This window comes from Nycticebus coucang, chromosome 3, assembly GCF_027406575.1.
Source record: "Nycticebus coucang isolate mNycCou1 chromosome 3, mNycCou1.pri, whole genome shotgun sequence".
In the NCBI taxonomy this organism is placed as follows: Eukaryota; Metazoa; Chordata; class Mammalia; order Primates; family Lorisidae; genus Nycticebus; species Nycticebus coucang.
The window spans coordinates 72,725,097-72,752,026 of record NC_069782.1 but is presented as its reverse complement, the minus strand read 5'-3'; the positions used below and the strand labels follow the sequence as shown (position 1 = coordinate 72,752,026).

At 48.6% G+C, this 26,930-nt stretch overlaps 1 protein-coding gene across 2 annotated transcripts in view; it reads right to left on the bottom strand.

Moving 5' to 3' along the window:
- Nucleotides 1-1,711: 1,711 nt before the first annotated feature.
- The window catches only part of SLC25A42 (solute carrier family 25 member 42), a 41,245-nt gene continuing 16,026 nt past the window's right edge, over nt 1,712-26,930 (bottom strand). The window contains exons 2-8 of one of the 2 annotated variants that reach the window (XM_053586565.1): nt 15,656-15,774; nt 11,524-11,625; nt 10,294-10,319; nt 9,171-9,337; nt 8,408-8,524; nt 7,707-7,858; nt 1,712-3,969 (exon numbers count right to left, since the gene is read on the bottom strand). In XM_053586565.1, the coding sequence (XP_053442540.1) occupies nt 3,662-3,969; nt 7,707-7,858; nt 8,408-8,524; nt 9,171-9,337; nt 10,294-10,319; nt 11,524-11,625; nt 15,656-15,740 (957 nt within the window). In that variant the 5' untranslated portion in view covers nt 15,741-15,774 and the 3' untranslated portion in view covers nt 1,712-3,661. The remainder of the gene's footprint in view (nt 3,970-7,706; nt 7,859-8,407; nt 8,525-9,170; nt 9,338-10,293; nt 10,320-11,523; nt 11,626-15,655; nt 15,775-26,930) is intronic. The other variant, XM_053586567.1, reaches the window with a different exon arrangement.

Sequence of the window (26,930 nt, the reverse complement as noted above, 5' to 3'; positions counted from 1 at the left end):
GCAGCATCAGCTACATACTATATATTCCTTGATTTTTTTTTTTTAAGAGACAGGTTTGCTCTGTCTCCCAGGCTGGAGTGCATTGGTAAATTCATAGCTCACTGCAGCTTCAAATCCCAGGGCTCAAATGGTTCTCCTGCCTCAGCCTCCAGAGTAGCTGGGCCTAGAGTTGTGCACCATCATGCCTGGCTAATGTTTTTATTTTTTGTAGCTGGCATTTTCTTTCTTTCTTTTTTTACTTGTATTTGTTTTTTTTAGACAGTGTCTTACTCTGTTGTCCTGGGTAGTATGCCTTGGTGTCATAGCTCACAGTAACCTCACACTCTTGGGCCTTAAGTAGTCAATTCTCTTGCCTCAGCCTCCAAATAGCTGAGACTACAGGTGCCTCCCACAACACTTGGCTATTGTTTTCTATTTTTAGTAGAGATGGGGTCTTGCTTTTGCTCAGGCTGGTCTCAATTCCTGAGCTCGAGCAATCAACCTGCCTCGGCCTCACAGAGTACTAGGATAACAGGCATGAGTCACTGTGTCCAGCCACAATCCGCCTCAAATAAAGTAGATAAAATGACTCATATTGCTGTGAGAAGCAGTTGGGCTTCAGGTAAAGCTAGATCCAGCAGCCCAGATGTCACCAATAATCTAGCTGCAGTGTCAGCTTCATTCTGGGGTTGGTCCCTTCCTTGTGTTCACAAGGTGATCCTAACACCCACCCAGGCTGAGTTTTCTTCCTCCAAGGCCATCAAGAGAGGAGAGTGTCTCCTGAAGCTTTTCTTTGAAGCAGCCAGTAAAACATCTTCCCCACTGTCACTATTCCAGTCAGGGCCAAGGGCCCACCACTATACAGAGGATGCCACAGTGCAGGGTGGAATGGGGAGCGGGTGATCAAGGCTCAAGAGCCAGCATAAGATGTGGAACATGAACCAGAAATTGGGGGTGGATGTGGTGGGGCAGGGGTGAACTCAGCAGTCCCTACTGAGTCACAACCATCTCATGACAACAGCTCACTAACAATCTAGTTGCCCATCCATAATGGATGGGTATATATATATATATATATATATATATATATATATATATATATATATAGTTTTTTTTTTTTTTTTTGTAGAGACAGAGTTTCACTTTATTGCCCTTGGTAGAGTGCCGTGGCGTCACACGGCTCACAGCAACCTCCAACTCCTGGGCTTAGGCAATTTTCCTGCCTCAGCCTCCCGAGTAGCTCGGACTACAGGCGCCTGCCACAACGCCCGGCTATTTTTTCGTTGCAGTTTGGCCAGGGCCGGGTTTGAACCCGCCACCCTCGGTATATGGGGCCGGCGCCCTGCTCACTGAGCCACACGCGCCGCCCTGGATGGGTATATTTTATCAATGGACCATGGTGCAGAGCAGCGGGGGTGGGGTGGGGTGGGTGGGTGTCAGTGTGGTGGGTGGAGCCTGCAGAGGACAAGTATAGAATCTCTTCAGGAGACACACCTATAGAGGGAGCTAGGAGGCTGACCTACTTTTTATCATAAACCCTTTTTTGCAAAGTTGGTATTTTCTGGAAAATCATGGTATGTATTAACAAGCCAAACAACAATTGAAAATAAAAACTTTATTCAAGACTTTTATTCAAAACTTTATTCATAAATGTCTCATAACAATGTCAACCCTGTTCTGGGGATTTAGGGGGAGGGCAGGGGGTGCTCAGAGCCAAAGACGAGAAATGAGCAGAAGTTATTTAAATTTTTATTAAATATACTCTCTTGGCACAAATCTTTAAAATATATAAACATTATATATAAACAAAGTATCTTCATGGCATCAAAATATAACTCCAGAACCAGCGATACAAGACCAGGACTAGCAATCAGCAGGGAGAGAAGTGACTGCAGAGACCTGGAGCCTGACTATGTACAGGGGTGGGGGACACACTGTCATAGCCCACTCAGCCAGGAGCCAATACAGGGGAGGTGCAGGTGCACTGGGCACCAGCAGGATTTGGGGGATCCTCCCACCCCTTTTCTCTCCTGCCTAGCCTGGGGACCAGAGGAGGGCATTTCCCAACCAGACACTTCCCTCTGCTTTGGGGGGGGTCTCGGGTCCCCCTCCCTTCTTCCTGTGTGGGGTGCCCTGGCTTCTTCTGCCAGGTCTGGGTATTGGGCAAAGGAAACCCACTCAACAAGACAGCCCCTCACAGCCATCACAGGCTGCCTGGGCCCCTGGGTACGAGACAGGGATGGCTGGTGGGTATGTGGAAGGGCCAGAGAGAGAGGTCCTCACACCTGCAGGTCAGAGGCAAGAAGAAAAGAAAGAGAACAGAAGGGTGGGAGGAAATGGAAGTCACGATTGGAAATGCACACAGGGCTAGTGCACTAGCTGAGAGCCCGCCACACGGCATGGCAGCTAAACCATCTATGGAAACCAACCCTCAAGGTCTCCCTTGCCCTGCAACTAGACTGGACTAGTCAGGGGTTTGATATGGATAGACCCAGGGTTGGCCAATTTGAAAAACAAAACAAAAAAATCAAGAGACCTAAAACATCATTATTGGGCATTTGAGTCCCCAGTACCTGGCGGCGCCGGAGACTTCTCTGAGCCCAGATACTGGGGTTCCCTGGGGTGCATGCCTCTGCTTTTCCATACTTCCTACTCCTGGGTCACCCACTCTCATAGGGCTCCCACTCTAGGAGGATCAAGGCCACCTATCGTCTCTGTGTGCTCTATTTATGGAAATCTGGGCTTTAAATTGCTCCATGCCCCAGCCAAGGGCTTGCTCAGGTGGGAAGCCAGGGACTTATCAGATGCCACAGTTGAGCAAAGGGTTGGGGTTTGAGGCTGAGCCTCCATTGGTGTTGCCTGTCAGGCAGGAGCTTTGAGCCTAGAAGTGGTGGCTGGACACTCAGATATCGGCAGACACACCCTGGGGCGGGGGGGGGGGGTCAGACCCAAACTTGAAGGGGTTCCACGTCATAGTCTGTACTTCAGACTCTGTCACGTGGAGGAAATACGACACTCCTTGAGGTGGTTACAAACTGGATAGGCAGCAGCAGCTGGGGGCCCATGCTGACAGCAGAGACTGGGATGGGGCTCTCAGGAGAAGGCTGTTCCCGAGTACGAGGCTCTGGGACCGAGGGGTCATAGTCCTTTGGGAAATGATGGGGAAAGCAGGACAGGCAGGGTGGGGTAGGCAAGGAACTACATCTGTGGCCAAACTGAACATGAGGCTTGTCCCATCCTAGACAGGGTCTGGCTTCCAGGAAAGACACCTGCCCAGGCTGGAGGCCAGGCAAGCAGGCAGAGTCAGAGGGAGCAGGAACAAGCTAGTCCGGCCCTAAGCCTAGTGGGGACGGGGGAGACCCAAAATCAGCAGCATGTTGGAGGACACACAGGGCCAAGAGGCAGAGCTGACCACTCCTGACTCCAGTTCTTTGGGCAACACCTACTGAGGCAGTGCAGCCCCTGAGGGGGGGTGGGGAAGAGGAGAACCCACGCAACCGTGAGCCCACTATCCCAACATTGCCCTTCAAGGGCTCCCAGCCCTGGCCACCAAGACTCGCCTGCTTGTTCCACAAAGTGCCCCTGACTTGGTCCCCAGAGGTGGAACCAAGCACATCCTATTCCATGGGCTCAGAAAACCAAACAGGCCCATCGTCCTGAGAACAGCTGACCACAGGGCCCACTAACTCTGCAGGTGCCGCAACAGGATCTGCATGAGGTCGAAGGTGGTGAAGCTGATGCCAACGGCGATGGGGCCCTTGAGCCAATTCATGCTCAGGCCTTTGTAGAGGCCGCGCACTGCGCCTTCCTCCCGCACGATGGTACGAAGAGTACACGCGATAGAGGTGCGTGGGTAGCCGGTGACGCCAGCTGTCTGCATGCGCCGCCGCACCACGTCCAGAGGGTACGAAGCCGACTGCCCGATGAGGCCCGCGCAGGCACCAAAGATCATGCGCTCGAAGGGATAGGGCTGCCAGCGACCACTGTACTCTGTGGGGTGAGGGCTGTGAGGGTGCTGTGGGGGGCTGAGCATCCCGCACCCACACACTTGCACCCACATGAGCAACTTGTGAGCACATGCACACGTGTACCCGCATACCCCACTTCCTCACCTCCACATCACTCCTTCTTATAATCGAGAAGTCAAATTTCTTAAAAGACAGAAAAGCACAAAAAATCATATAACCAGGCCAGACTCAATGGCTCATGCCTATAGTCCTAGCACTCTGGGAAGCTGAAGCAAGTGTCTCTCCTGAGCTCAGGATTTCAAGACTAGCCTGAATAACAGCCAGAGCTGTCTCTGCTAAAAATAGAAAAACTAGTCAGAAGATATGGCAGGCTCCTGTAGTCTTGCTACTCAGGAGGCTGAGGCAAGAAGATTGCTTGAGCCTAAGAGTTTGAGATTGCTGTGAGCTATGACACCATAGCACTCTACTCAAGAGACAGAGTGAGACTCTGTTTCAAAAAAAACTAAATCATACAACCAACTCAGAAAGTCACTGCTCACCCTTAATCAAGTCTGTTCCATGTCTAGTAAAATAATGCACACTGAGTGCTTGCCTCTGGAATCACTGCCCAGCCCTGTCCCAGACCAGTGCCCTCCTCAGATGGCCCCTATCAGGGTTCCTAGAATGGAAGTAAGTGGCCATGAACTACACAAGCACTGTAGCGTGGGTCCAGATAGGACATGTAAACATGAAAGAGAAAGGAGCCACAACTGATTCATAGGGGTAGAGGTTCTTTAAACATTCGCAGAAGTAAATTTAGAACTAGAAATCCAAAACAGAGAGATGCAAAGATATAGCTATCTATACACCAGGGCAAAAATATGCAGTCTGTGGGCCAAGCACAGGGAGGCCGAGGAAGGACTGTTTGAGCTCAGGAGTTGGAGACCAGCCTGAGCAAAAGTGAGACCCTGTCTCTACTAAAAATAGAAAAATTAGGTGGGCATTGTGGCAGTTGCCTGTAGTCCCAGCTACTTGGGAGGCTGAGGCAGGAGGATCACCTGAATCCAGGAGTTTGAAGTTGCTATGAACCAGTCTGATGCCATGGCTCTCTAGCTTGGGGCAACAGAATGAGACTATCTCAGAAACAAACAACAAAAATAAGCCATTCAGTCTGAGGGTATCATGCAGGGTTGACAATGTGGGGACAGGGTGATGGGATGCCCTTGTAGAGGAGAAAACCCCAAAATGGGGTCTCACATCCACACACAGAGATGAGTCCTGGACATGGGCTGGACACAGAAAATCTGGAAACAGCCTAACACCCCCCAAGTGGGGGAGGTACACCACAGTCACTAAAAGGGTAGAGGAGAGAAACAGATGCCAAGGGAGAGCTGCACTGCCAGGTGAGCTAACTCCATTTGAGTATTTCTTTTTTTTTGTGTGTGGTTTTTGGCCGAGGCTGGGTCCAAACCTGCCACCTCCGGCATATGGGACCAGCGCCCCACTCCTTGAGCCACAGGTGCCGCCCCTATTTTTGAGACAGAGTCTCACTCTGTTGCCCTGGGTTGAGAGCCATGGCCTCGGCATAGCTCACAGCGATCTCTAACTCCTAGGCTTAAGCAATCTTCCTGCCTCAGCCTTCTGAGTAACTGGGACTACAGGCATGTACCAAACACCTTAATTTTTTCTATTTTGCTCTTGGTTCAGGCTGATATGGAACTCCTGAGCTCAAGGGGTCCCCCCACCTTGGCTTCACAGAATGCTAGGATTACAAGTATGAGCCACCTTGCTTGGCCTGGGGCACTTTTTTTGATGTGACAAGGTAGTGTTCACATGACATGTAAATACAAGTAAAAGCATTTCTAAAGCTGTCTTGAGGCATGCAGCCCACATTTGTAATAAGAGAAATGGCCCAGCATGCTGGTTCACACCTGTAATACTAGCACTCTGGGAGGCCAAGACAGGTCTTTTGGGCTGAGAGGGATGGATTGCTTGAGCTCAAGATTTGAGACTAGCCTGAGCAAAAGGGAGATCCTGTCTCCACTAAAAAAAAAAAAATAAAGAAAAGAAAAATAGAAAAAAACTAGCTGGGAGTCATGGTGAATGCCTGTAGTCCCGGCTACTGGGGAGGCTGAGGCAAGAGGATCATTTGAGCCCACGAGTTTGAGGTTGTTATTTTTAGACAGAGTCTCACTATCCTGCCCTCAGTAGAGTGCCATGGCGTCACAGCTCACAGCAACCTCAAACTCTAGGGCTTAAGTGATTCTTTTGCCTCAGCCTCCCAAGTAGCTGGGACTACAGGCACCTGCCACAATGCCTGGCTATTTTTTTTTCTTGCAATTGTCATTGTTGTTTAGCTGTCCTGGGCCGGGTTTGAACCTGCCAGCCTTGGTGTATGTGGCCAGCGCTCTAACCAGTGAGCTACGGGCGCTGAGCCGGAGTTTGAAGTTGTTGTGAGCTATGATGCCATGTTTCTCTATCCAGGACAACAGAAGGAGACTTTGTGGGGAAAAAAAAGGCCGGTGTGGTGGCTCACGCCTGTAATCCTAGCACTCTGGGAGGCCGAAGTGAGTGGATTGCTTGAGCTCAGGAGTTCAAAACCAGCCTGAACAAAAGCGAGACCCTATCTCTATGAAAAATAGAAAAACTGAGGCAAGAGGATTGCTTGAGCCCAAGTTGGAGGCTGCTGTGAGCTATGACACCACAGCACTCTACCCAGGGAGACAGCTTGAGACTCTGTCTCAAAAAAAAAAAAAAAAAAAGAGAAAGAGACTTTGAGAGAGATCCTAGGCTTTAACTTTACCCACAACATTTTAATTCTTTAACAAAAAAACATGTAGGAGCAAAGGCAAAATGTTAAAAACAGATCACGCTGGATGGCAGTTATACTATTCTCTGTGCTTTTGTGTACTTTTCAATCTCTCCCACTTACCAAGAGAGGGCATTTCCCCTCCCATTCTTTTATTTTTTTTTTTCCCCTCCCATTCTTGGTTGGTTTCACCCATATGCTTTGTGTATGTGACTGTGAAAATGTGAGGTGGCCATCAACGCTGGGTGACTACTGGACTTCACAAAGTTGCTCTTTTTTTTTTTTTTGAGGCAGAGGCTCATCATGTTGCCCTCAGTAGAGTCCTGTGGTGTAATAGCTCACAGCAACCTCAAACTCTTGGGCTTAAGCAATTCTCTTGCCTCAGCCTCCCAGGTAGCTTGCCACAATGCCCAGCTAGTTTTTGGTTGCAGTTGTCATTGTTGTTCAGCAGGTGCAAGCTGGGCTCAGACCCACCAGCTTTGGTGTATATGGCCAACACCCTACTCATTGAGCATCACCACAAAGTTGTTCTTAAATAGACATTGAAGATTGCAATCCTGGTTCCTTAGAGAAGCACACATCCTATGTTCTAATTTGGACCCTAGGCTCCCAGCCTGCCTCATCCAGGGTTGTAGTCCCTTTGCCTCTGTCCTGCCTCCAAGTCTATGTGATCCTGGCAGAGTTGCTATCCCTAGGGAGTCTTCCCTGAATGCCTTGATATGTTACTCAGGCTGGTCTCAAGAGATCCTCTGGCCTTGGCCTCCCAGAGCACTGGGTTTATAGGTGTAAACCACCATGCCCAGCCACTTTATTTTTTAGTTCTGAGAGGTCTGAACATCTTTCCCATGATTTGGGTGACTCTCCCTTCACCAGGTTGAGGGGTAAGATGTACTCCTGGGTTCAAGGGATAATCCTGCTTCAGCCTCCCAAGAAGCTGGGACTACCCTCCCCTTGCTCCCAGCTCTCCTTACCTCTGTGCAGACTCTTCAGTGTCTCATAGGTAAAAAAGCTCAGCCCAGCATAGGGAATGACTCCCAGCACAGTAGGCATAAATCCATGGTAGAGGGTCTTCAGCCCCTCCTCTCGGGAGATGCGGATAAAGACATGAAAGATGTTGCTGTACCTGCCAGGACAGAGCAACAGAGTAAGTGGGTCATAGGCCTTTCCAGTGCAGGAAGGAGCCGCTGAGACTCTTGGCTCTTCTCCCGGCCTGCTGGGCCTGGGTTTACCTGCATGTTGATGCATTCCTTCTTTAAGAGATATTAATATAACCATGTTGCAAAAGCCTTGGAATTAGGGGGCAAAGGTATACCCAAGCCCAAAATTTACCTTCACCATGGGGAATACTCTAGTGGGTTCAGTCCTTCTCTTTTATTCTTAACATATTTTAATGTATTTATGTCTAGTTCAAAATGAAGATTCTTGGTTTGATCCAAGCAGAAACTCACCTCCAGGATAAGAGAACAAATTACCGTCTACCAGAATATATGGTAGAATATCACAGGCGGCTTGTTCTGTTGTACCAGGCAGGATCAGCATGGTGGATTCTCAACACAGCTGGACAGTGGTCAGACCCAAACCCCAGGGGCCTGATAGAGGGGATCTGACCTGGGAACCACTGCCACACAAAAGCCTCTGGTGCTGGTGACAGCATCACCAAAGTAGGACTCACATTTCCTTTGGGGTCACGGCCATTCTCGCTCTGACCAAGTCCAGGGGGTAGGTCAGTGAAGCAGCGGTGGTTCCAGCTAGTGCACCAGCGAGGAGGCGAGGCCAAGGGGGCAGGGCTCTGAACCAGTTGGGGGGAAATGGAGACCCAGTGAGGGGGCTGCAGATGAACACAGGCCCAGCCTAGAGCACCCACATGTCCCAGTTAGGGGTGGAGACCACCAAGGAATATCAGGTTGGGCTGGCTTCCAATGCTCAAGCTGATGGGTTCTCTTGAGTGGGAGTCATTTGGAAGGTAGAGCTGGTGCCTTCCCTTTCCCCTTTGTATGTGGCCGGCCCCCCTAGGACTTATGGGGAGCTGTAAGGAAACAAATGGGCGAATGGAGAGGAGGTATGATGATAGAACAGAGTGTGCGACAGAGTCAAGGCAGAGGGTACACTTGGGAGGGTTTCAATAAGGAACTGCCTGGTATTTTGTTGGGAGAAGAGGGAGGGTGGAGAGAGGGGAAAGGTTTGTGGAGGAGAGGTGTAAAGGTCAGGGCTTGAGGGAGAAGGAAGGTGGCCGAGATGCATAGAAGGGGGTGGGGCATAGGAAGAAAGAAGAGGCGTGGCGTGTGCTTAGCGAGGGAGGGGCATGTCGTGTGAAAAGGGAGAGGTGGGAAGAAAGTTAGGGAGAGGGATGGGCATCTTAGAAGGGAAGAGACAGGAGAGGGTCGTGGGAGAGAAGGAAGGAGGATAAGGAGGCGAGGGGCGGAGTGGGGCCTCACTCTCCGCGGAAGCCGTAGTAGCGGCCGAGGATGCGCTTGTACTCCTCATGTGCGCTGAACTGGATGGCGGCGTAGGGCACCACACGCACCATGGTGGCGGAGTTCCCGCGCCACAGGCTGAGGAAGCCCTCGTTGAGGTAGGTGTAGTAGAGCACCCGGAAGGCCTCCTAGGAGAAGGAGGGAGGTCAACATCCCTTTGCCTCCACCTGCCCTCCCGGCAAGCCAGGTTGGCCTGCAAAACGCCCCTGAAATGTAGAGGCTAGACTAGGGGCGCGCTGTTTCCGGGATGGACACGCAGCCACCAACTCCCTCGGCCCCCCTCCCGCCATGTCCCATGAGTGCCACGCCTCAGTTTGTGCAGCCTGCGACATTATTGACCCCTCCCCAGTCCTCCAGCCCTGGGATTGTAAAGTGAACCAGGTTTGCAAAGCAAGCTTAGGACCCTACGCAGAGAGTATCTTTGTTGGTGTTTGGTTGCCTGGCTTTTGTAGAAGCATTTGACTTTTGTTGTTGTTGTTGCAGTTGTCATTGTTTTTTTAGCTGGCACAGGCTGGATTTGAACCAGCAGCCTCACTGTATGTGGCCGCTGTCTTACCCATGGAGCTACGGGGTCCGCCTTTTTTTTTTTTTTTTGTAGAGACAGAGTCTCACTGTACCGCCCTCGGGTAGAGTGCATGGCGTCACACGGCTCACAACAACCTCTAACTCTTGGGCTTACGCGATTCTCTTGCCTTAGCCTCCCAAGCAGCTGGGACTACAGGCGCCCGCCACAACGCCCGGCTATTTTTTTTTGGTTGTTGTTGCAGTTTGGCCGGGGCTGGGTTTGAACCCGCCACCCTCGGCATATGGGGCCGACGCCCTACTCACTGAGCCACAGGTGCCGCCCCGCCTTTTTTCTTTATTATGAAGGTAATATCTGCTTTGTGTTTAACAAGAAATCAAACATGAAAATATGGTTTAGAGCCCTCCAGTACCCCTATCATGGAGTCTCCAGTGAATTCTTACAGTGAGCAGTGTTCAGACAGAGCTAGGGGTGGGAGGACAGGTGGTCCTGTCCCCACCCCCAGATCTCTCCTAGCTCCAATTACTCCCAGAGCCAGTGGACAGTGATCTAGTAGCTCACCTTGGCAGAAAATCTTTTTGAAGACACTGGAAAAAAACAAAAGCACAAGAGAGATGGTGAGAGCATCTGCAAAGAATGGAACTTCCAGTCCACACAACCCCTCCCCCCGATACCAGGGTCTGGCCTGGACACTGGAGTGAGAGCTGCCACTAAGGATACTTCTTACCCCTCTCTCACCCTGTGGCTACCTAGCTCACTCCTGCACTGTAGTCCCTTTGGCCACCAGAGACCTGGGCCATGGTGGTATCCAGAAATACAGGCCTGCAGCAGTCACCAGGAGCCTCTGGTTTGGCCTGGCCGCCTCCCCTACAGTGTCTGTGTGACGTGTGTACCTGCTGTCTTCAGGATTAAACCCCAGCTCCCTGCTCATGCATGCTTAACCACAGGCCTGCTCCTTTCAAACCCCTGTTAGCTTACTGCATCCTCTTGGCAGCCCCAAGAGGATTATCAATGCCTGCATTTTCTGAAAGAGAAAACTGGGGCAGAAAAAGGCTAGGCGACTGGCTCAAGGCTGGGCTCAAGCCTGCAGTCTCTTCCCAAACAGATGAGGGGCAGAGGGGCCTGGGCTGTGACCATCCTGCTGCTGGGTCCTGGGCACAAACTGGCAACTGTTTGAGGGCGGGAAAGGCTTCAACTTAGGCTTTCTATGACTGTTTAACCCAAGGAGGGAGATAGATAGATGTTGTTATGGGTTGAATTACATCCTCTGGAAAGATGTCTCTCCATCCTAACCCTTAATCCCTATGAAGGTGACCTTATTTAGAAAGAGGATTTTTGCAGATGTAATTCAGTTTAGGTGAGGTTGTACCAGGTTAGGGTGGGCCCTAAATCCGATGACTGATGTCTTTGTAAGAAGAGAAAACAAACACTTAGACACACAGTGAGGAGGCCATGTGAGGATGGGGGTAGAGGTAGGAGTGATCCAGCCACAAGCCAAGGAACAGCTAGGACCTCCAGAAGCTGGAAGAGACAAGAGATTGTAGCTTTGCTGACACCTTGATTTCAGACTTCTGGTCCCGGGACTGAAAGAGAGTAAATTCCTGCTGTTCTTTGCCACTTGTTTTGAGGTCCTTTGTGATGGCAGACTCAGGAAGAAACTTATACAGTGTCTAAATGGAATTTAAAGAAGCGTTTTTAAAATCAATCTGAAGCACAGTGTGTGGGGCCATGGAGGGCATGACTACCTGGCAGCTTCTCTATCACATGAGGGAATAAACAGACAATATTTACCTTGGAAGATGATTTTGGTTCGGTCCAAGGGAGCTACTGCTGTTTTGGCAAGAGCACCAGCCAGGGCTCCAGACAGGAGGGAGCTGAGCACTTGTCTGTGGTCTCTCTGCAATAGAATGCATGGTCAGGGTTGTCGGAGGGCAAGAGGGATGGTCCAGTCCACAGGAGACTGTGCCCCACAAAAGCATCTTCCTTGCACCCTCCGGGCCAGGGCTGAGACACACACAGTGGCCCAGACGTGTTGGCCCTGCTTGGTCCTAGGTGAGCTTGGTGGGTTCAGTGGCCACAGAGCCTGATAAGGACAAAGTGAAAACCTTCCAGATGACTGAGACTATCCTCACTGAAGGTGAAGTGCTGTCTCAGCTGTCCCATGAAGTTCTGTGTCCTAAGAGAAAGACACATAAGGGGACAGACCTCCAAATGAAGAGTCACCCCTGCCTCGCCATGCGTGAAAAGCTTGACTACTGCACTGCGGCATTTCAGTCACATAAGGACCAAAAAAAGTCATGAGAGATCCTCGTGGGGTCTGGGGAATAGGGAGGGGGTCTCAGGCAAGCAGACCCTGACGCTGTACCAGTATATCACAACTTCTGGATTCCAGGGATCAGTACCTACAGTTCTTTTCTTTTTCTTTCAATTTCAGCTGACTTTCACTCATCTTAGTTTGAAGTTGTTTTTTTTTTTTCCTTTTGCCCTTTGCTTCCCAAGTAGCTAGGATTACAGGCGTCCGCAGCAATGCCTGGATTTTTTTTTTTTTTTTGGTAGAGACGGGGTCTCACTCTGGTTCACTCCAACTCATGCTGGTCTCGAACCTCCGAGCTCAGGAAATCCACCCCCCTCAGCCTCCCACAGTGCTAGGACTACAGGTGTGAGCCACCATGCCCAGCCAGTGCCTGCAACTCTTATGTTGCTCAGGCAAGAGGGTGACCTACGCTAAGTGCTCCCAGGCCCACCTCTTCTCAAAGGAACAGATTCCACAGTGTTCCCAAGTTACTATGACTGAACTTTGCTGGAGGTTCAATCTTATCACTTTTTGGAGGCTCATCTCTGGGGACCCCTGCCTGTTGTGGGTCATATAGCAAGGCTGTGGGTTCCAGTTCCAGGGGCTACGAGAAATAGTGGATGCTCAGTGATGGTTTTGGCAGCAGCTCCAAGGCCTGATCAGCTGTTGGCTTTAGTTTCTTCTCTGTAAATCAGTCAGATCAACTGCTTTCCTTCTGGGCTGCTGTGAGCAGACAGAGTACTCCGTGGAATGTCCCTCCACATGCCCTGCTGGCGCTGTAGACATGCCTTTCCTTCCATCTGCTCCATCAGGTTACCTCCTATGCATTTTGTAGGTTGTGGGGTTTCTTTTTTGTTTTGTTTTGTTTTGTTTTTTGAGACAGAGTCTCACTCTGTTGCCCTGGGCAGAGTGCCATGGCATCATCATAGCTCACAGCAACCTCAAACTCCTAGGCTCAAGCAATGCTTTGCCTCAGCCTCCTGTAGCTGAGACTATAGGCACTCATCACAATGCCTGGCTAATTTTTCTATTTTAGTAGAGATGGGGTCTTGCTGTTGCACAGGCTGGTCTCAAACTCCTAAGCTCAAGTAATTGACTTGCTTTGGCCTCCCAGAATGTAAGGATTATATGCATGAGCCACTGTGCTTGGGCTTTTTTTTTTTTTTTTTTAAAGAGGTAGGGTGTTGCTCTTGCTCAGGCTGGTCTTGAGCTCAAAGGATCCTCCTGCCTCCGCCTCCCAGAGTGCTAGGATTACAGGTGTCAACCACTATGGCTGGTTTTGTTTTTTGAGACACTCTTACTCTCTCCCCCTGACTGGTGTGCAGTGGCGCAATCATAGTTCATTGAATCCTCCAACTTCTGGGCTTAGGTGATCCCTAGCCCTTAGCTTCCTGAGTAGCCAGGACTACAGGTATATGCCACCACACCTGGCTAATTTATTTTTTTCTTTTTGGGTGGGGGACAGTCTCACTTTGTTGCCCTCAGTAGAGTGCTGTCGCATCACAGCTCACAGCAACCTCAAACTCTTGGGCTTAAGGGATTCTCTTGTCTCATCTTCCTAGGTAGCTGGGACTACAGGTGCCCACCATAACACCTGGCTATTTTTATTTTTTAGAGATGGAGTCATGCTCTGCCTCAGGCTAGCTTCAAACTCCAGCGCTCAAGTGATCCACCTACCTCAGCCTCCCAGAGTGCTAGGATTACAGGCATGAGCCACTGTGCCCAGCCTACATACATGGCTAATTTCTTACTATTTGTAGGGTTAAGGTCTTGCTATGTTGCTCAGCCTGGTCACAAAAGTTTGTGGTTTTTAAAATTTTAACACCAATTCTTTCCATCAGGAACACACACCCACAAATTGTAGTTCTTGAGATAGCTGCCAGCCTCACTCAGGGTACCTGCTTAGCAGAGCTGCCATCTTTGCCCAACACTTTCAGCTCCTTGATAGTGAACATTAAAGTGCATTCTCCAAAGACCTGGCATAGGCATCACCAAAGGGTCAAAGTTTCAAAATATCTGTCAAATGGGGAGTTCCTGCAAATGAGGAACCAGGCAGAGGAGCCAACAGAGAGAAAGTGGGTGAACCACAGATGGGATCCACATTGGCCATACACACTAAGAGAAAATGTGCAGCTTCTCAATCAAAGAAAAATGACTTTACATAGTGAGACCCTTGCCACCATGGGGCTGGCCAAGCAGACCTAGACAGATGTTGTCAGGGTTGACCAGCACAGGGGAAAATGGACACTTGTGTATCTGGCCGATGACTGGCACCAGGGTATTTCCGTGGGTGGTTCAGCAGTAACTGCAGCCTTTTTCATTTGGTGGGATCTATCCTGAATACACACCACTCTCATTGGTGTACCCAGGAATAGCCGTGTCTAGGTATTTTTTTGTTTTCTTGTTCTGTTGCCCAGGCTGGAGTGCAGTGGTCTGATCACAGCTAATGGCAGCCTCGAACTCCTGGGCTCAAGCGATCTTCCCTCAGTTTCCCAAAGGGCTGGGACTGTAGATGTGAGATACTACATCTGGCTCAGATGTTCTTCTTGCTCTGTTGGGAAGTTCACTGAACTTCAGGGACGTGCCTGGCCTGTGCCTCAGCCACTTCCCACCCTCTTGGTGCTCCTTGGGGTCACCTGGAATTTGGGAAAAGGTTAGAAGGCCTGAAAAATCCGTTACCTCAGCCTTTGACCCTGTGGACTTTGAGAACTACTTGTGCTGGCACTCAGTTGAGCCCTGGGAATGAGGTTTAATTCTTATGTAGCGCTGGGTTGATTTGGGTATTTCACATTCAGCCAGGAGGACTTAGGGGGCAGTGAAGGTTCCAGCTTCTACGATGAACAATGACAGGGCTGACATGATTTAAGAGGGCATATCTTTTCTTCAACTGAAGTGTGAACATCAGAGATGAACTTTAGAACATGGAGCAAACCCTGAGTGAACCCCCCCCCGGCCCCCGGGGCCATGCTTCAGTTTAGCTAATTCTTCAGTATTCAGAAATCTGAGGGAAATGCCAGGCTCAGTGGCTCCTAACACTCTGAGAGTCCCAGATGGGAGGATCGCTTGAGGAGTTCAAGAGGAGCCTGAGCAAAATAAGACTTCCATCTCTACTAAAAATAGAATAATTAGCATAGGGGTGGGCACCTGTTGTCCCAGCTATTTAAGAAGCTGAGGCAAGGTCATCACTGAGCCCAGGAGTTTGAGATTACTATGAGTTAGGCTGAAACCATGGCACTCTAGACTGGGTGATGGAGTGAGGCTCTGTCTCAAAAAAAAAAAAAAAAAATCTGAGGGAGAAAAAGGGTCCCTAGGACACCTTTTGACATCAAGTGATGTTCTGGTTTCTAGCCAGGTGGCGGGGCTGGCTGGATTCACGTCATAAATGGTGCTCTCAGCGGAAGGGATGTGGCATCTTCTACTGCTCAACCTTATAGAGCAGAGAGAGGCACCTGTGGCTGGTCTGCCCTCAGTAGGGGTGGGCAGACATAAAGACAGATGTATCACACAATGCAGGGAGTACAAAAAAGGGAGCAGTGAGCCCTGGGAGGAGGGACCCAGGAGGCTAGGGTGAGGCACCAGCTAGGACAGCAGAGACTCTGAGAGAATAACTATGCCAGGAGGCTGGGGTACTTGCCTTTGATGAAACGGGTGAGGACAGCACGGCCTCGGCATCCTCACGCAAATGCACCGAGCCTTCCTTCACACCATTACCCATTCCAGGCCTGCTCAGGTTGGCAGGAAACTCGGTCCTGAGGGAATAGAGAGGGCAGGTGAGATACTGTGGTACCCTCAGAGATGGCAGCTGACCCTCCCACTGCTAGGCTTAGGCCTGTAACACATCTATGAGTCCCTTAAGACAAGAACTTAAATGTGCAAGGCCGGTACCAACAGTCTTCCCCTGTTTTGCTTTGTGGCTCCCTGCAAGGGGAAGGATGCCCTCAGCTGTATTCAGAGGCCACTGTCCCTGTGTGGACTGCTTAATCGTTTACAAAAGACAATTACTTGTTAGGTCATCAAAAACAGCCTGTTGTTTTTTATTTTTATTTTTTAATAATTTATGTCCTTCCATTCTTCCTTCTGTGGGTTTTTTTTTTTAATTCTTGTTTGCTGATTTATTTATTTATTTATTTATTTATTTATTTTTATTTTCTTTTTTTTGTAGTTTTTTTTGGCTGGGGCTGGGTTTGAACCCGCCACCTCCAGCATATGGGGCCTGCACCCTACTCCTGTGAGCCACAGGCACCGCCCTGTTTTTATTTGTTTAATGTGGTACCACCAGAGCAGATGGGCTCAGAGAGGTCAAGCAGCCAGATGAGGTCACACAGCAGGAGATAGAGACATACTTTTGGGCTTGCACCACCACCACGCCAAATATGTCATAGTCATATGTCACCCTGGACCTGAGATTCTCTGTCCACTGGAATAGTTTTAGAAAATTATTCTTCCGGGCGGCGCCTGTGGCTCAGTCGGTAAGGCGTCGGCCCCATATACTGAGGGTGGCAGGTTCAAACCCGGCCCCGGCTGAACTGCAACCAAAAAATAGCCGGGCGCTGTGGCAGGCACCTGTAGTCCCAGCTACTCGGGAGGCTGAGGCAAGAGAATTGCTGAAGCCCAGGAGTTGGAGGTTGCTGTGAGCTGTGTGAGGCCACGGCACTCTAACGAGGGCTATAAAGTGAGACTCTGTCTCTACAAAAAAAAAAAAAAAGAAAGAAAGAAAATTATTCTTCCTACTGTATGGCTGCCCACCTTTTGCGGGAAAGCTGACAGTCAGGGGCCCTAATAAAAGTCCTCCCTGGAAACCTACATTGAACCTCCCTGTGGAAGCACAGGCAAAACTTGGCAAACTTTTGGGAGGGTCCCACTGTCCAGGCCAAATGGTCCCAGGGGTAAAAAAAGATAAAGGAAGTAGCCCTCCCAACATCCACAAAGACCCTCTTTCCAAAAAGCATAATATTCATAGGTTCCAGGTAGACAGATCTCTTGGGTACCACAGTTCAGCCCCCTCTAGGTACTTGCCCCTGACCCACCCCTAGTTCCCTGTCACCCACAGGGCCCAGCATACATGTAGTTCTGGGAAATGTGCAAATTCTGTGCAAACAGCTCAGTTTGCTGAACTGAGCAAAGTCACTGAAACTTCATCTGTCCATGTCCACTGGCACCACACCACGGCCCTTCTGAGCTGTTTGCACAGAATTCCCACAGCAACCCCTGCCCTGGCAGGCGACCAAGCGAAGGATCATCCATGGGCATCACTGTTCTGGCCAGTGGCTCCTCCTGTTCACATGGGAGGGAGGACTACTGAGAAGGTATACCTGAAGGAGGGTCTGAGACCACCCTGCCCACTTGGAGAAACTGTTCATCACAAAACTGGGACCTCCTTTGAGTGATCGTTATTTCCACAGGTAACTCAATGAATGGGAGAAAAGAGATAGCTCTTCCCTCTGGTAGGATTTCAATTAATAAATGCAGAAAGGAATGATAGAAACAAGAAGTTACTATTAGGCAAAGGGCCAGCATTAAGTGTTGTCATCAATAATCATGGGCAATAAACAGTATGAAGGTTCCCAAAGAAATCAAAAATAAAACTCCAGGCTGGATGTGCTGGCTTATGCCCATAATCCTAGTACCCTGGGAGGCTGAGGCAAGAGGATCACTTGAGGTCAGGAGTCCAAGACCAGCCTGAGCAAAGTGAGACCCCATCTACTAAAACTAGAAAAATTAGCCAGGCATGGTGGTGTGTGCTTGTAGCTCCAGGTACTCAGGAGGCTGAGGCAGGAGTACTGCTAGGCTGAGGCCATGACACCACTCACTTTAGCTCAGGTGACAGAGTGAGACTCTGTCTCCCCCCACCAAACAAAACAAAACTCCTTATGACCTATTCATTCTCTCTGGGTTTATACCCAAAGAAAATGAAATCACCACCTCATAAAGATACCTGCACTGCCATGTTCATTGCAGCACTATTCACAGTGGCCAACATATGAAAACCAATGGACAAATGAATAGATGAAGAAAATGTGGTATATACACATCAGGGAATATTCAGCTTTAATAAAGGAGATCCTGCCATTTTCAACAATGTAGATGAAGCTACAGGATGTTGCACTAAATGACGCTTATTTCATTACCAGGCACAGATGGAGAAATACCACATGACCTCATGTGGAATTTTTAAAAATCAGATACACAGAAACAGAGTTAAATGGTGGTTACCAAGGGTGGGATAGAGGCAGTGGAAATGGGAAGATTTAGAGCAAAAGGTACAAAGTTGCATTTATGGAGGATAGGTAAGTTAGAAGTCTAGTGTACAGCATGAGAACTACAGTTAATAATATTGTATGATGGGTGGGTGCAGTGGCTCACGCCCATAATCCTAGCACTCTGGGAGGATCAGGCTGGTAGATTGCCTGAGCTCATGGATTCGAGACCAGCCCGAGCCAGAGTGAGACCTCGTCTCTAAAACAAACTGGGCATTGTGCCTGGGAGCCTGGTCCAGCTACTCAGGAGGTTGAGGCAAGAGAATCGCTTGAGCCCATGAGTTTGAGGTTGCTGTAAGCTGTGACACTACAGCACTCTACTGAGGGCGACATAGTGAGACTCTGTGTCAATAATAATAATAATAATAATAGGCTCTGCGCCTGTGGGTCAAGCGGCTAAGGCACAAGCCACATACACCTGAGCTGGCAGGTTTGAATCCAGCCCAGGCCTGCCAAACAATAATGACGGCTACAACCAAAAAATAGCCAGGCACTGTGGCAGGCACCTGTGGTCCCAGCTACTTGGGAGGCAGAGGCAGGAGAATTGCTTGAACCCAGGAATTGGAGGTTGCTGTGAGCTGTGATGCCATGGCACTGTACCCAGGGCCACAGCTTGAGGCTCTGTCCCCACCCCCCCCCAAAAAAATAAATAATAATGATAATAATATTGTGTACTGGTAATTTGCCAAGAAAGTAGATTTTAGTTACTATTAGTGCACACATATAGAAGGTAACTATAGTTGACCCTTGGACGACGTTGGTTTAAACTGTGCAGGTCCACTTACAGGCAGGTTTTTTTCATTCAGTAAGATACAGACCAAGTGTGTCTGTCTCTCCTGACAACCCCTCAGCCTCCTCCATGTCCACCTCCTGAGACAGCAAGATGATTCCTTCCTGTTCCTCCTTACATGAGGATGAGGATGAAGACCTTTATGATGATCCACTTCCACTCAATAGTAAATGCATTTTTTTCTTTCTTTTTTTAATTTTTATTTAAATTTTATTTTTTTTTAGGGACAGAGTCTCACTTTATTGCCCTCAGTGGAGTACTGTAGTGTCACAGCTCACAGCAACCTTCAACTCCTGGGCTTAGGCGATTCTCTTGCCTTAGCCTCCGGAGTAGCTGGGACTACAGGTGCCCACCAGAAGGCCTGGCTATTTTTTTGTTGCAGTTTCCCCGGGGCTGGCACCCCACCCACTGAGCCACAGGCACTGCCCATCTTTTTCTTTCTTATGATTTTTCGTAATAACTTTTTCTTTTCTTCAGCTTACTTTATTGTAAGAATACTAGCATATAGGGTGATGCCTGTGGCTCAGTGAGTAGGGTGTCAGCCCCATGTACCAAGGGTGGCAGGTTTGAACCTGGCCTCAGCCAAACTGCAACAAAAAAATAGCCGGGTATTGTGGCGGGTGCCTGTAGTCCCAGCTACTTGGGAGGCTGAGGCAAGAGAATCGCGTAAGCCCAAGAGCTGGCGATTGCTGTGAGCTGTGTGATGTCATAGCACTCTACTGAGGGTGGTAAAGTGAGACTCTGTCTCTACCAAAAAAAAAAGAATACTAGCATATAATACATGTGACACAGAAAGTATGTGTTGATTGACTATGTTATCAGTAAGCCTTCTGGTTGACATTAGGTTATTAATAGTTAAATTTTGAGAGAATCAAAAATTATACAAGGATTTTTGACTATGCAGGGGGAGTCAGCAGTCCCGACCCCGGAGCTGAATCAGTTATTTAGGAGATGATAAGTATGTTAATTCTCTTAACTATATTAAGCAATTCACTACATATGTATATAAAAATAGGTATTTCATAACATCATATGTGTATCTTAAATATACACAATAAAATATTGCGATTTCAAAATTAAGGGGAAAAAAAAGAACCATGGGCAGATACATGGTAAAATTAGAAGCGGTTGTTTGTGTGGTTTCTGAACATCTCCCCACAGGACACTTCATAATTCTTCTGGAGCAGAAAAACCTGCCAGACTCAACCTTGTCCAAGTGATCAAGGTTAACCACCAGGAACAGACATAAAGACAGCACTGACCCCCTACACAATATACTGATGATCAGCATCCCTTCTGTGGGATCCCTGCCCCAAACACAGAACCTCAGTCTGATCCTGAGGAAACTGGACACTGGACAAATCCACCTTGAAGGACACTCTGTAAGACAACCACACAGTTCCCACAAAGCATGTCAAAGATCGTGGAAGACCTACAAGGTCTTTCTCAGGTTAGGGGAGACTAATGTCACATGAGGACTAAATGCAACAATGTGAGATGCTAGACCAGAATGAGAATATCAGGGGAAAAATGGGGAATCCCAATACTTCTGGAGATTAGTTCCTGGTATTGTGTTGATGTTAATTTTCTGGCTCTGATAACTGTACCATGGTGATGTAAGATGTTAACGTTGCGGGTATACAGGAACTCTCAATTATTTTTGCAAGTTTTCTTTAAGTCTAAAATTTGTTTGTTTTTTTTGTTTGTTGGTTTGTTTGTTTTTTGAGACAGAGTCTTACTCTGTTGTCCTAGGTCAGAGTGACATGTAGTCAGCCTAGTTCAAACTCCTGGATTCAGTATTCTTCTTGTCTCTCAGGTAACAGAGTACAGCTGCTCGCCTTCAGGACCAACTAATTTTTTGTTTTTAGTAGAGATGGGGTCTTGTTCAAGTTGGTCTCAAACTACTGAGTTCAAGTGAGCCTCCTGCCTTGGCCTCCCAGAGTGCTAGGATTACATGTGTGAGCCACTATACCCAATCCTAAAATTATTTCTAAATAGAAAGCTAAGAAAAAAAAAAAAAAGCTCGGAGAAAACAAGAGCTTCTGAGACAAGCCAAGGGTGTCTGGGAGCATGCTTCAGATGTCTGTGGCTCTCAAGGTACTGGTACAGGCAGCTTCTACATAGCCCAAGGTGCCAAGGGGTACTATGGGTGACACTTCTCAGCCAGGATGGCAATACTCAGGGGTCCAGTGCAAAAGGTCACAGCAAGGCTCTGATAGTCCCCCTGGCAGCCCTGAGCCAGGTACTAGGTCTGCTTGGTTTGCAGGGAGACCAGTGCCCCTTTCAGCATGGTGTACCCTGACCCTGGCCAGCTCCCTGAAGCTAAGGAGCAGCGGGACCTTAGACAAAGGCTTTTCCTTCACCTGTGGTCTGTCTCTATCTCTGCCTGTGGGGCTGAGAATGGGAGAAATATATATGCATTGCTCAACATAATAGCAGCTACTGTTTATTAATTCCTTTTGCTCCAGGGTGCTCTAATCTGCCCAACCTTAACTGAGAAGTCTGTTAGGCTTTATAGCTGGGGGAGCTGAGGCAGCTAAGGTGTTTGCCTGAGGCCAAAGCCATCACTTAGCTAATGCTTGCCTGGCTGAGCTGAGGATAATGATGACAATCACCACAGCTAATAGTGGAGGCGAGGGGGTGTATCATGGTTGCTCTTTTATTCCTCACAGTGAGGTGTAATCTTCCTACTTTGCAGAAGAGACATGGCAAAGCTTGTCTGAGTCTAGGGGCAGAGGACACGCAATTATGCAAACTCCAAAGCCATGGCCAGGTCCTTCTCTGTGGAGCCCTGACCCCCCTCCCTCAGCAGATCACAGCTACCAAAGCTGGTCTCAACACTATTTAATCCTCAATGTCCCTTCTAGAGAGCCATGTGCCCCTTAATCTAGAATTTCTTCAACTCAAAGGAATAGTTTGGGGAAAGTAGTAGGCAAAAGTCTGGCCAAATTAAAGATAGCAACTCAAAAAGTCACCAGAACACAAACTTCAGAGCCAAAAAGATGACTTGGGCTCCTGAGCTGAGATCTGAGGACACCAAGAGCCCTAGGGGCTGATTCCATTGCCCAGTGTGACTCTGTCCCAGGATGTGAACCTAGAAGAGGCGACCCAAGCATTTGCAGAAACAAGAGTCCAGACCACAAAGGTGAGGACTCTGGTTAACCAGTCCCCACCCTGGGTTGATGGCAAAGGGTTGCCTGGTAGAAAGGTGGCAGAGGAAGCCAGTCCCCAAAGGACTATAGCCTGTGGTGTCTGAGGGCCAGGAAACCTCCAGCTTTGAACTTGGAAGAAGGCAGCCCCAGCCTCTGGTTCCTAAGAGCCTGAAACAGGCCAGGGGAAATCAAGTCTGGGAGAAGTTGATACCCTGGGCCTTGTATGATTTAAAAAAATCTAATATCCTGAACTTAGCCTAAGTAGTGAGGTGCAGGAGGAGAGCAGACATTACATGCAAGGAAGAGAAGAACAGCAGACCAGGAGAAACTGCTCCGGGACTGCCAGGCTTGGCATCACCAGATACAGGCTGAGATGGCAGAAGCATGGTCTGGAAATGCCAGTGGGACATCTGATTGGGAAGAGCCTGGAGCTGGCTCAGGTCCCAGCCACAACCTTCACCCCACATTCTAGACACAGGGCCTCCAGTGGAATGTTTCTCCGCATTGTTAAGGCTCTGGTTCCCTGGCAGTAGCAAATTAGTGAATTAGGTACAGTGGACACTGATGTGTATGGCAGGCAGTACCTGATATAAATAATTAAAAAGCAAGGGCCTCTTGAGTGACCCACTGCCAATTGTCTGTCATTGTGTTATTGCCTGCAGATCTTAGAAGGGTGACCCCATGGAGGGAGCTGGACCCTTGAGGTGTCAGCAGTGAAGGGGACTTGGGGGCAGTCTAGGCTGATGTGGTCAGTGTGACTGTTATTACCGTGATTCCATCATGACTGTCAGCAGAGTTCAAGGCTTCTTTTGGGTTTCACCAGTTACTCCCTAGTCCTCACTGGTCTGTGACAGCTCCTTGGTCTTTCCTAGTTGTCCACAACCTGGTAGCTGGGAGGACAGGACCATGTACTGCCCCCAGCTGGGTTTGTTTGACATATTTTGCTCATGATTAGCATGGGGTTATGGGAGCTTAGGGGGACTAGAAAGCTGAGGTGCTCTCCTCTTTATATCATATGGGGGATTCTGACAGCCTGGTACTTCTCCCAGGTGACCCACCTGGATCCTTTGGGCAGGATGGCTCAGCCAGGTAGCCCTGGGTACTCAAGTGGGTAGTCCCAACCCCTATTCTACTCTTTGGAAGCAGCCCAGTGATGAGGAGGAATGGGTTAAGCTTCACCTCCAGGAGGGAGGAGGATCAGTATATACAATGCAGCATTCTTCCATAGGAACACCTGTCTCTCTTTTTTCAGTCTTTGATTTCTATCTAAATAGACTCGTGGATATTTACTTGGGTTCAACCCAAATGCTCTGTTACCCACTGGGGATGTTCTATATCTGCCTCCGAAGGCAGAGGAGTGGGTTAGGGGAGGGAGGGATAGAGATTCCACTGATGATCAATCTTGCCCAGAAGACCTAGGGAGCTGGAGATGCTGAACCAGATGCACCTTAAGGGACAGGTGTCAATGCATCTGTGGTCAGTGCAGACTGTGCAAGAATGCAGGGTGTGTGTGTGGTGGTGTGTGCAAGGGGGTGCGGAAGTGTGTGAAGGAGAGGGGCTCCCATTTCCCTTTTCCTAGGGGCTGTCTGTCCCCTGCTCAGGCAACAGGGACTACACCTCTGCTTTTTATCCTCACATCTCCCCTGACACTTGCTCACTGTGCTGTGGACACTAAGGGGCTTTGCCAATTCAGGCCTTCATTCACATGCTTAGCTCATAAGGTAAGAGCAGCCCCCAAAGAGAAGAAAGGACACTGCTAGGCAGGTCAGAGGTGGGAGATCCTGAAACTTGGGGTGATTGTCCTCCCTGGAAAGGGAGCCCTAAGGACTACCCTATTGGCTCTCAAATAAGACCATTAAAAAGGTGGGCGGCTTTTTCCAGGGTGTTCACTCCTAAAGCCAAGGTCTTAGGTTGACTTCCTTAATTCTTACTATGGTGAGATATAGGAGTTTGTATGGGAGTTAATTGAGTTGGCCTCAATTATTATTATTATTATTTTTTTTGAGACAGAGTTTCACTTTGTTGCCCTTGGTAGAGTGGCCTGGCGTCCTAGCTCACAGCAACCTCAAACTCTTGGGCTCAAGTGATTCTCTTGGCTCAGCCTCCCAAGTAGCTGGGACAACAGGTGCCCACCACAACACCTGGCTATTTTTAGAGACGAGGTCTTGCTCTGGCTCAGGTTGTGAGCTCAGGCAATCCACCCACCTCAGCCTCCCAGAGTGCTATGATTATAGGTGTGAGCAACTTTGCCTGGCCAAGCTGGCTTCAATTTTATAAAGAGAAGTTTTGCTTTATTTATTTTTTATTTTTTTATTTTTTGAGACAGAGTCTCACTTTGTCATCCTTGGTAGAGTGCTGTGGCATCATAGCTCACAGCAACCTCCAACTCTTGGGTTCAAGCAATTCTCTTATCTCAGCCTCCTGAGTAGCTGGGACTACAGGTGCCCGCCACAACGCCCAGCTATTTTTAGAGACGGGGTCTTGCTCTGGCTCAGGTTGGTCTCAAACCTATGAGCTCAGGCAATCCACCCGCCTTGGCCTCCCAGAGTGCTGGGATTACAGGCATGAGCCACCGTACCTGGCCTGGAAGTTTTATTTTAATAAAAGATTGTTAATGGCCAGAAAGCATGCTATGTAAGAGAAGTTAGTAACTACAAGCAGTGAGGCACATTTTTGTGACAAGAGAGACCATATCCCAGAGTCTTTTAAATTTATAACGTAGCTATTCTTTCTGAGGAGAAACTAGTCCCAAAGCCCTTTACTTTTCCTAAATAATTCTGTTCATACTCTAGATGCCCCCCAAGATAAAGCTTACTGGCCTGAACCAGGGGAGAAGGAAAAGTATCAGATAAGACATTCCAAAATGTTCTGAAAGAAAAACAGATATGGTTCAGGATAGCCAATAAATTACTCCAACCCCAAGTAAATAGTTAGCTTATGGTGACCTAAAGTGGTTTAACAAAAGATCCTCACATTTCCAAAAGCTCTTTATCAAGTTTACATGGAGACATCTAAACTATTACAGAATGAATCTAGGTTGCCTAGAAGCAAAAAATAATTGTCATTAATACTTTAGAAAGAAAAATATTTCTTTTTGGCGCCTGTGGCTCAAAGGAGTAGGGCGCTGGTCTCATATGCCAGAGGTGGCAGGTTCAAACCCAGCCCTGGCCAAAAACTGCAAAAAAAAAAACACACCTGGCTTTTTGGGCGGCGACTGTGGCTCAGTTGGTAAGGCACCTGCCCCATATACCCAGGGGGGCGGGTTCAAACCCAGCCCCGGCCAAACTGCAACCAAAAAATAGCCGGGCGTTGTGGCGGGCGCCTGTGGTCCCAGCTGCTCGGGAGGCTGAGGCAAGAGAATCGCTTAAGCCCAGGAGTTGGAGGTTGCTGTGAGCTGTGTGAGGCCATGGCACTCTACAGAGGGCCATAAAGTGAAACTCTGTCTCTACAAAAAAAAAAAAGAAAGTTAAAAAAAAAAAAAAAAGAAAAATATTTCTTTTTGTAAATAGAAATGTTTAAGAAAAGAAACAAAAAAGGTGGGTGAGGGGCTGGGTGCAGTGGCTCATATCCGTAATCCTAGCACTCTGGGAGGCTGAAACAAGAGTGTGGCTTGAATTCAGAAGTTTGAGGTTGCAATGAGCTATAATGACACCAATGCTCTCTAGCCTAGCCGACATAGTGAGACTCTATCGCAAAAAAAAAAAAATAATAATAATAATAAAAAATAAAAAAAAAAAGAGGACCTTCAAATTCTTACTAGGATGAGATAGAGGAGTTGGTTGGTTTGGAGTTAATTGAGTTGGCTTCAATTCCTAGCTCCCAGATCCTATGAATGTTACTTTACATGGTAAAAGGGATGTTTTAGATGCAATCAAAATGGGAAAACTGTTTTGGATTATCTGGGTAGCCTCAATGTAGTTGCAACAGTCCTGATAAGAGGAACAGGGAGGGTCAGAGGAGAGTATGTGGCACGTAAGCAGAGGTCAGAGATAGAAGTGAGGTGGGTGTGCTGCTGTCTCTGAAGATGAAGGAAAAGCCTTCACAGGCAGACGGATGCAAGTGGCCTCAAGAAGCTGGAAAAGGCAAAGAAGCAGCTTCTCTTCTGGAACCTCCAGAAGGAACATAGTCTCTTGCGGACCCATTTTATACATCTGACTTCTAGAACTGAAAGGTGATATAAGCTTGTGTTGCTTTAAGCCTCCATGTTTCTGGCAGCTTGGTACAGTGGCCAAAGGAAGCTAACATAGGCTATAGTTTAGAAGCATATTGCTGGGGTGCTGGCTCTCTGGTCAGATGGGGGAGTCACAGGGAGGCAGCCCTCAGGCCAATGTACAAGAATGAGAACAAAAGAACAGCCAGTGATGCCAAAGCTGACTGATGTCGCCGGCAGGGAAGTGGGCCAGGAGAGCCATCACTCACACTCACACAGTAGTACATACTCAGCCACTTCCAAACTACACCTGCTGCCAGCACACAGCAAGCAATACACCATTGAAGGCAAAATAGGATATAAAAGAAGCAAACAGGGTGATAGATCAAGTGATGGGGACCCAGACTCGCAACCAGATGACCAGGCTGGCCTCCTGACAGTGTCAGAGGTGAGGCCAGAATAAACAGGAAGCTGCCCAGAAGTATGGCACATGCCACATTCTAGGCAACAAGGAAGGTAGTGGGAAGGTCCTGGGGCAGGAATGAGCTGGCTGGTG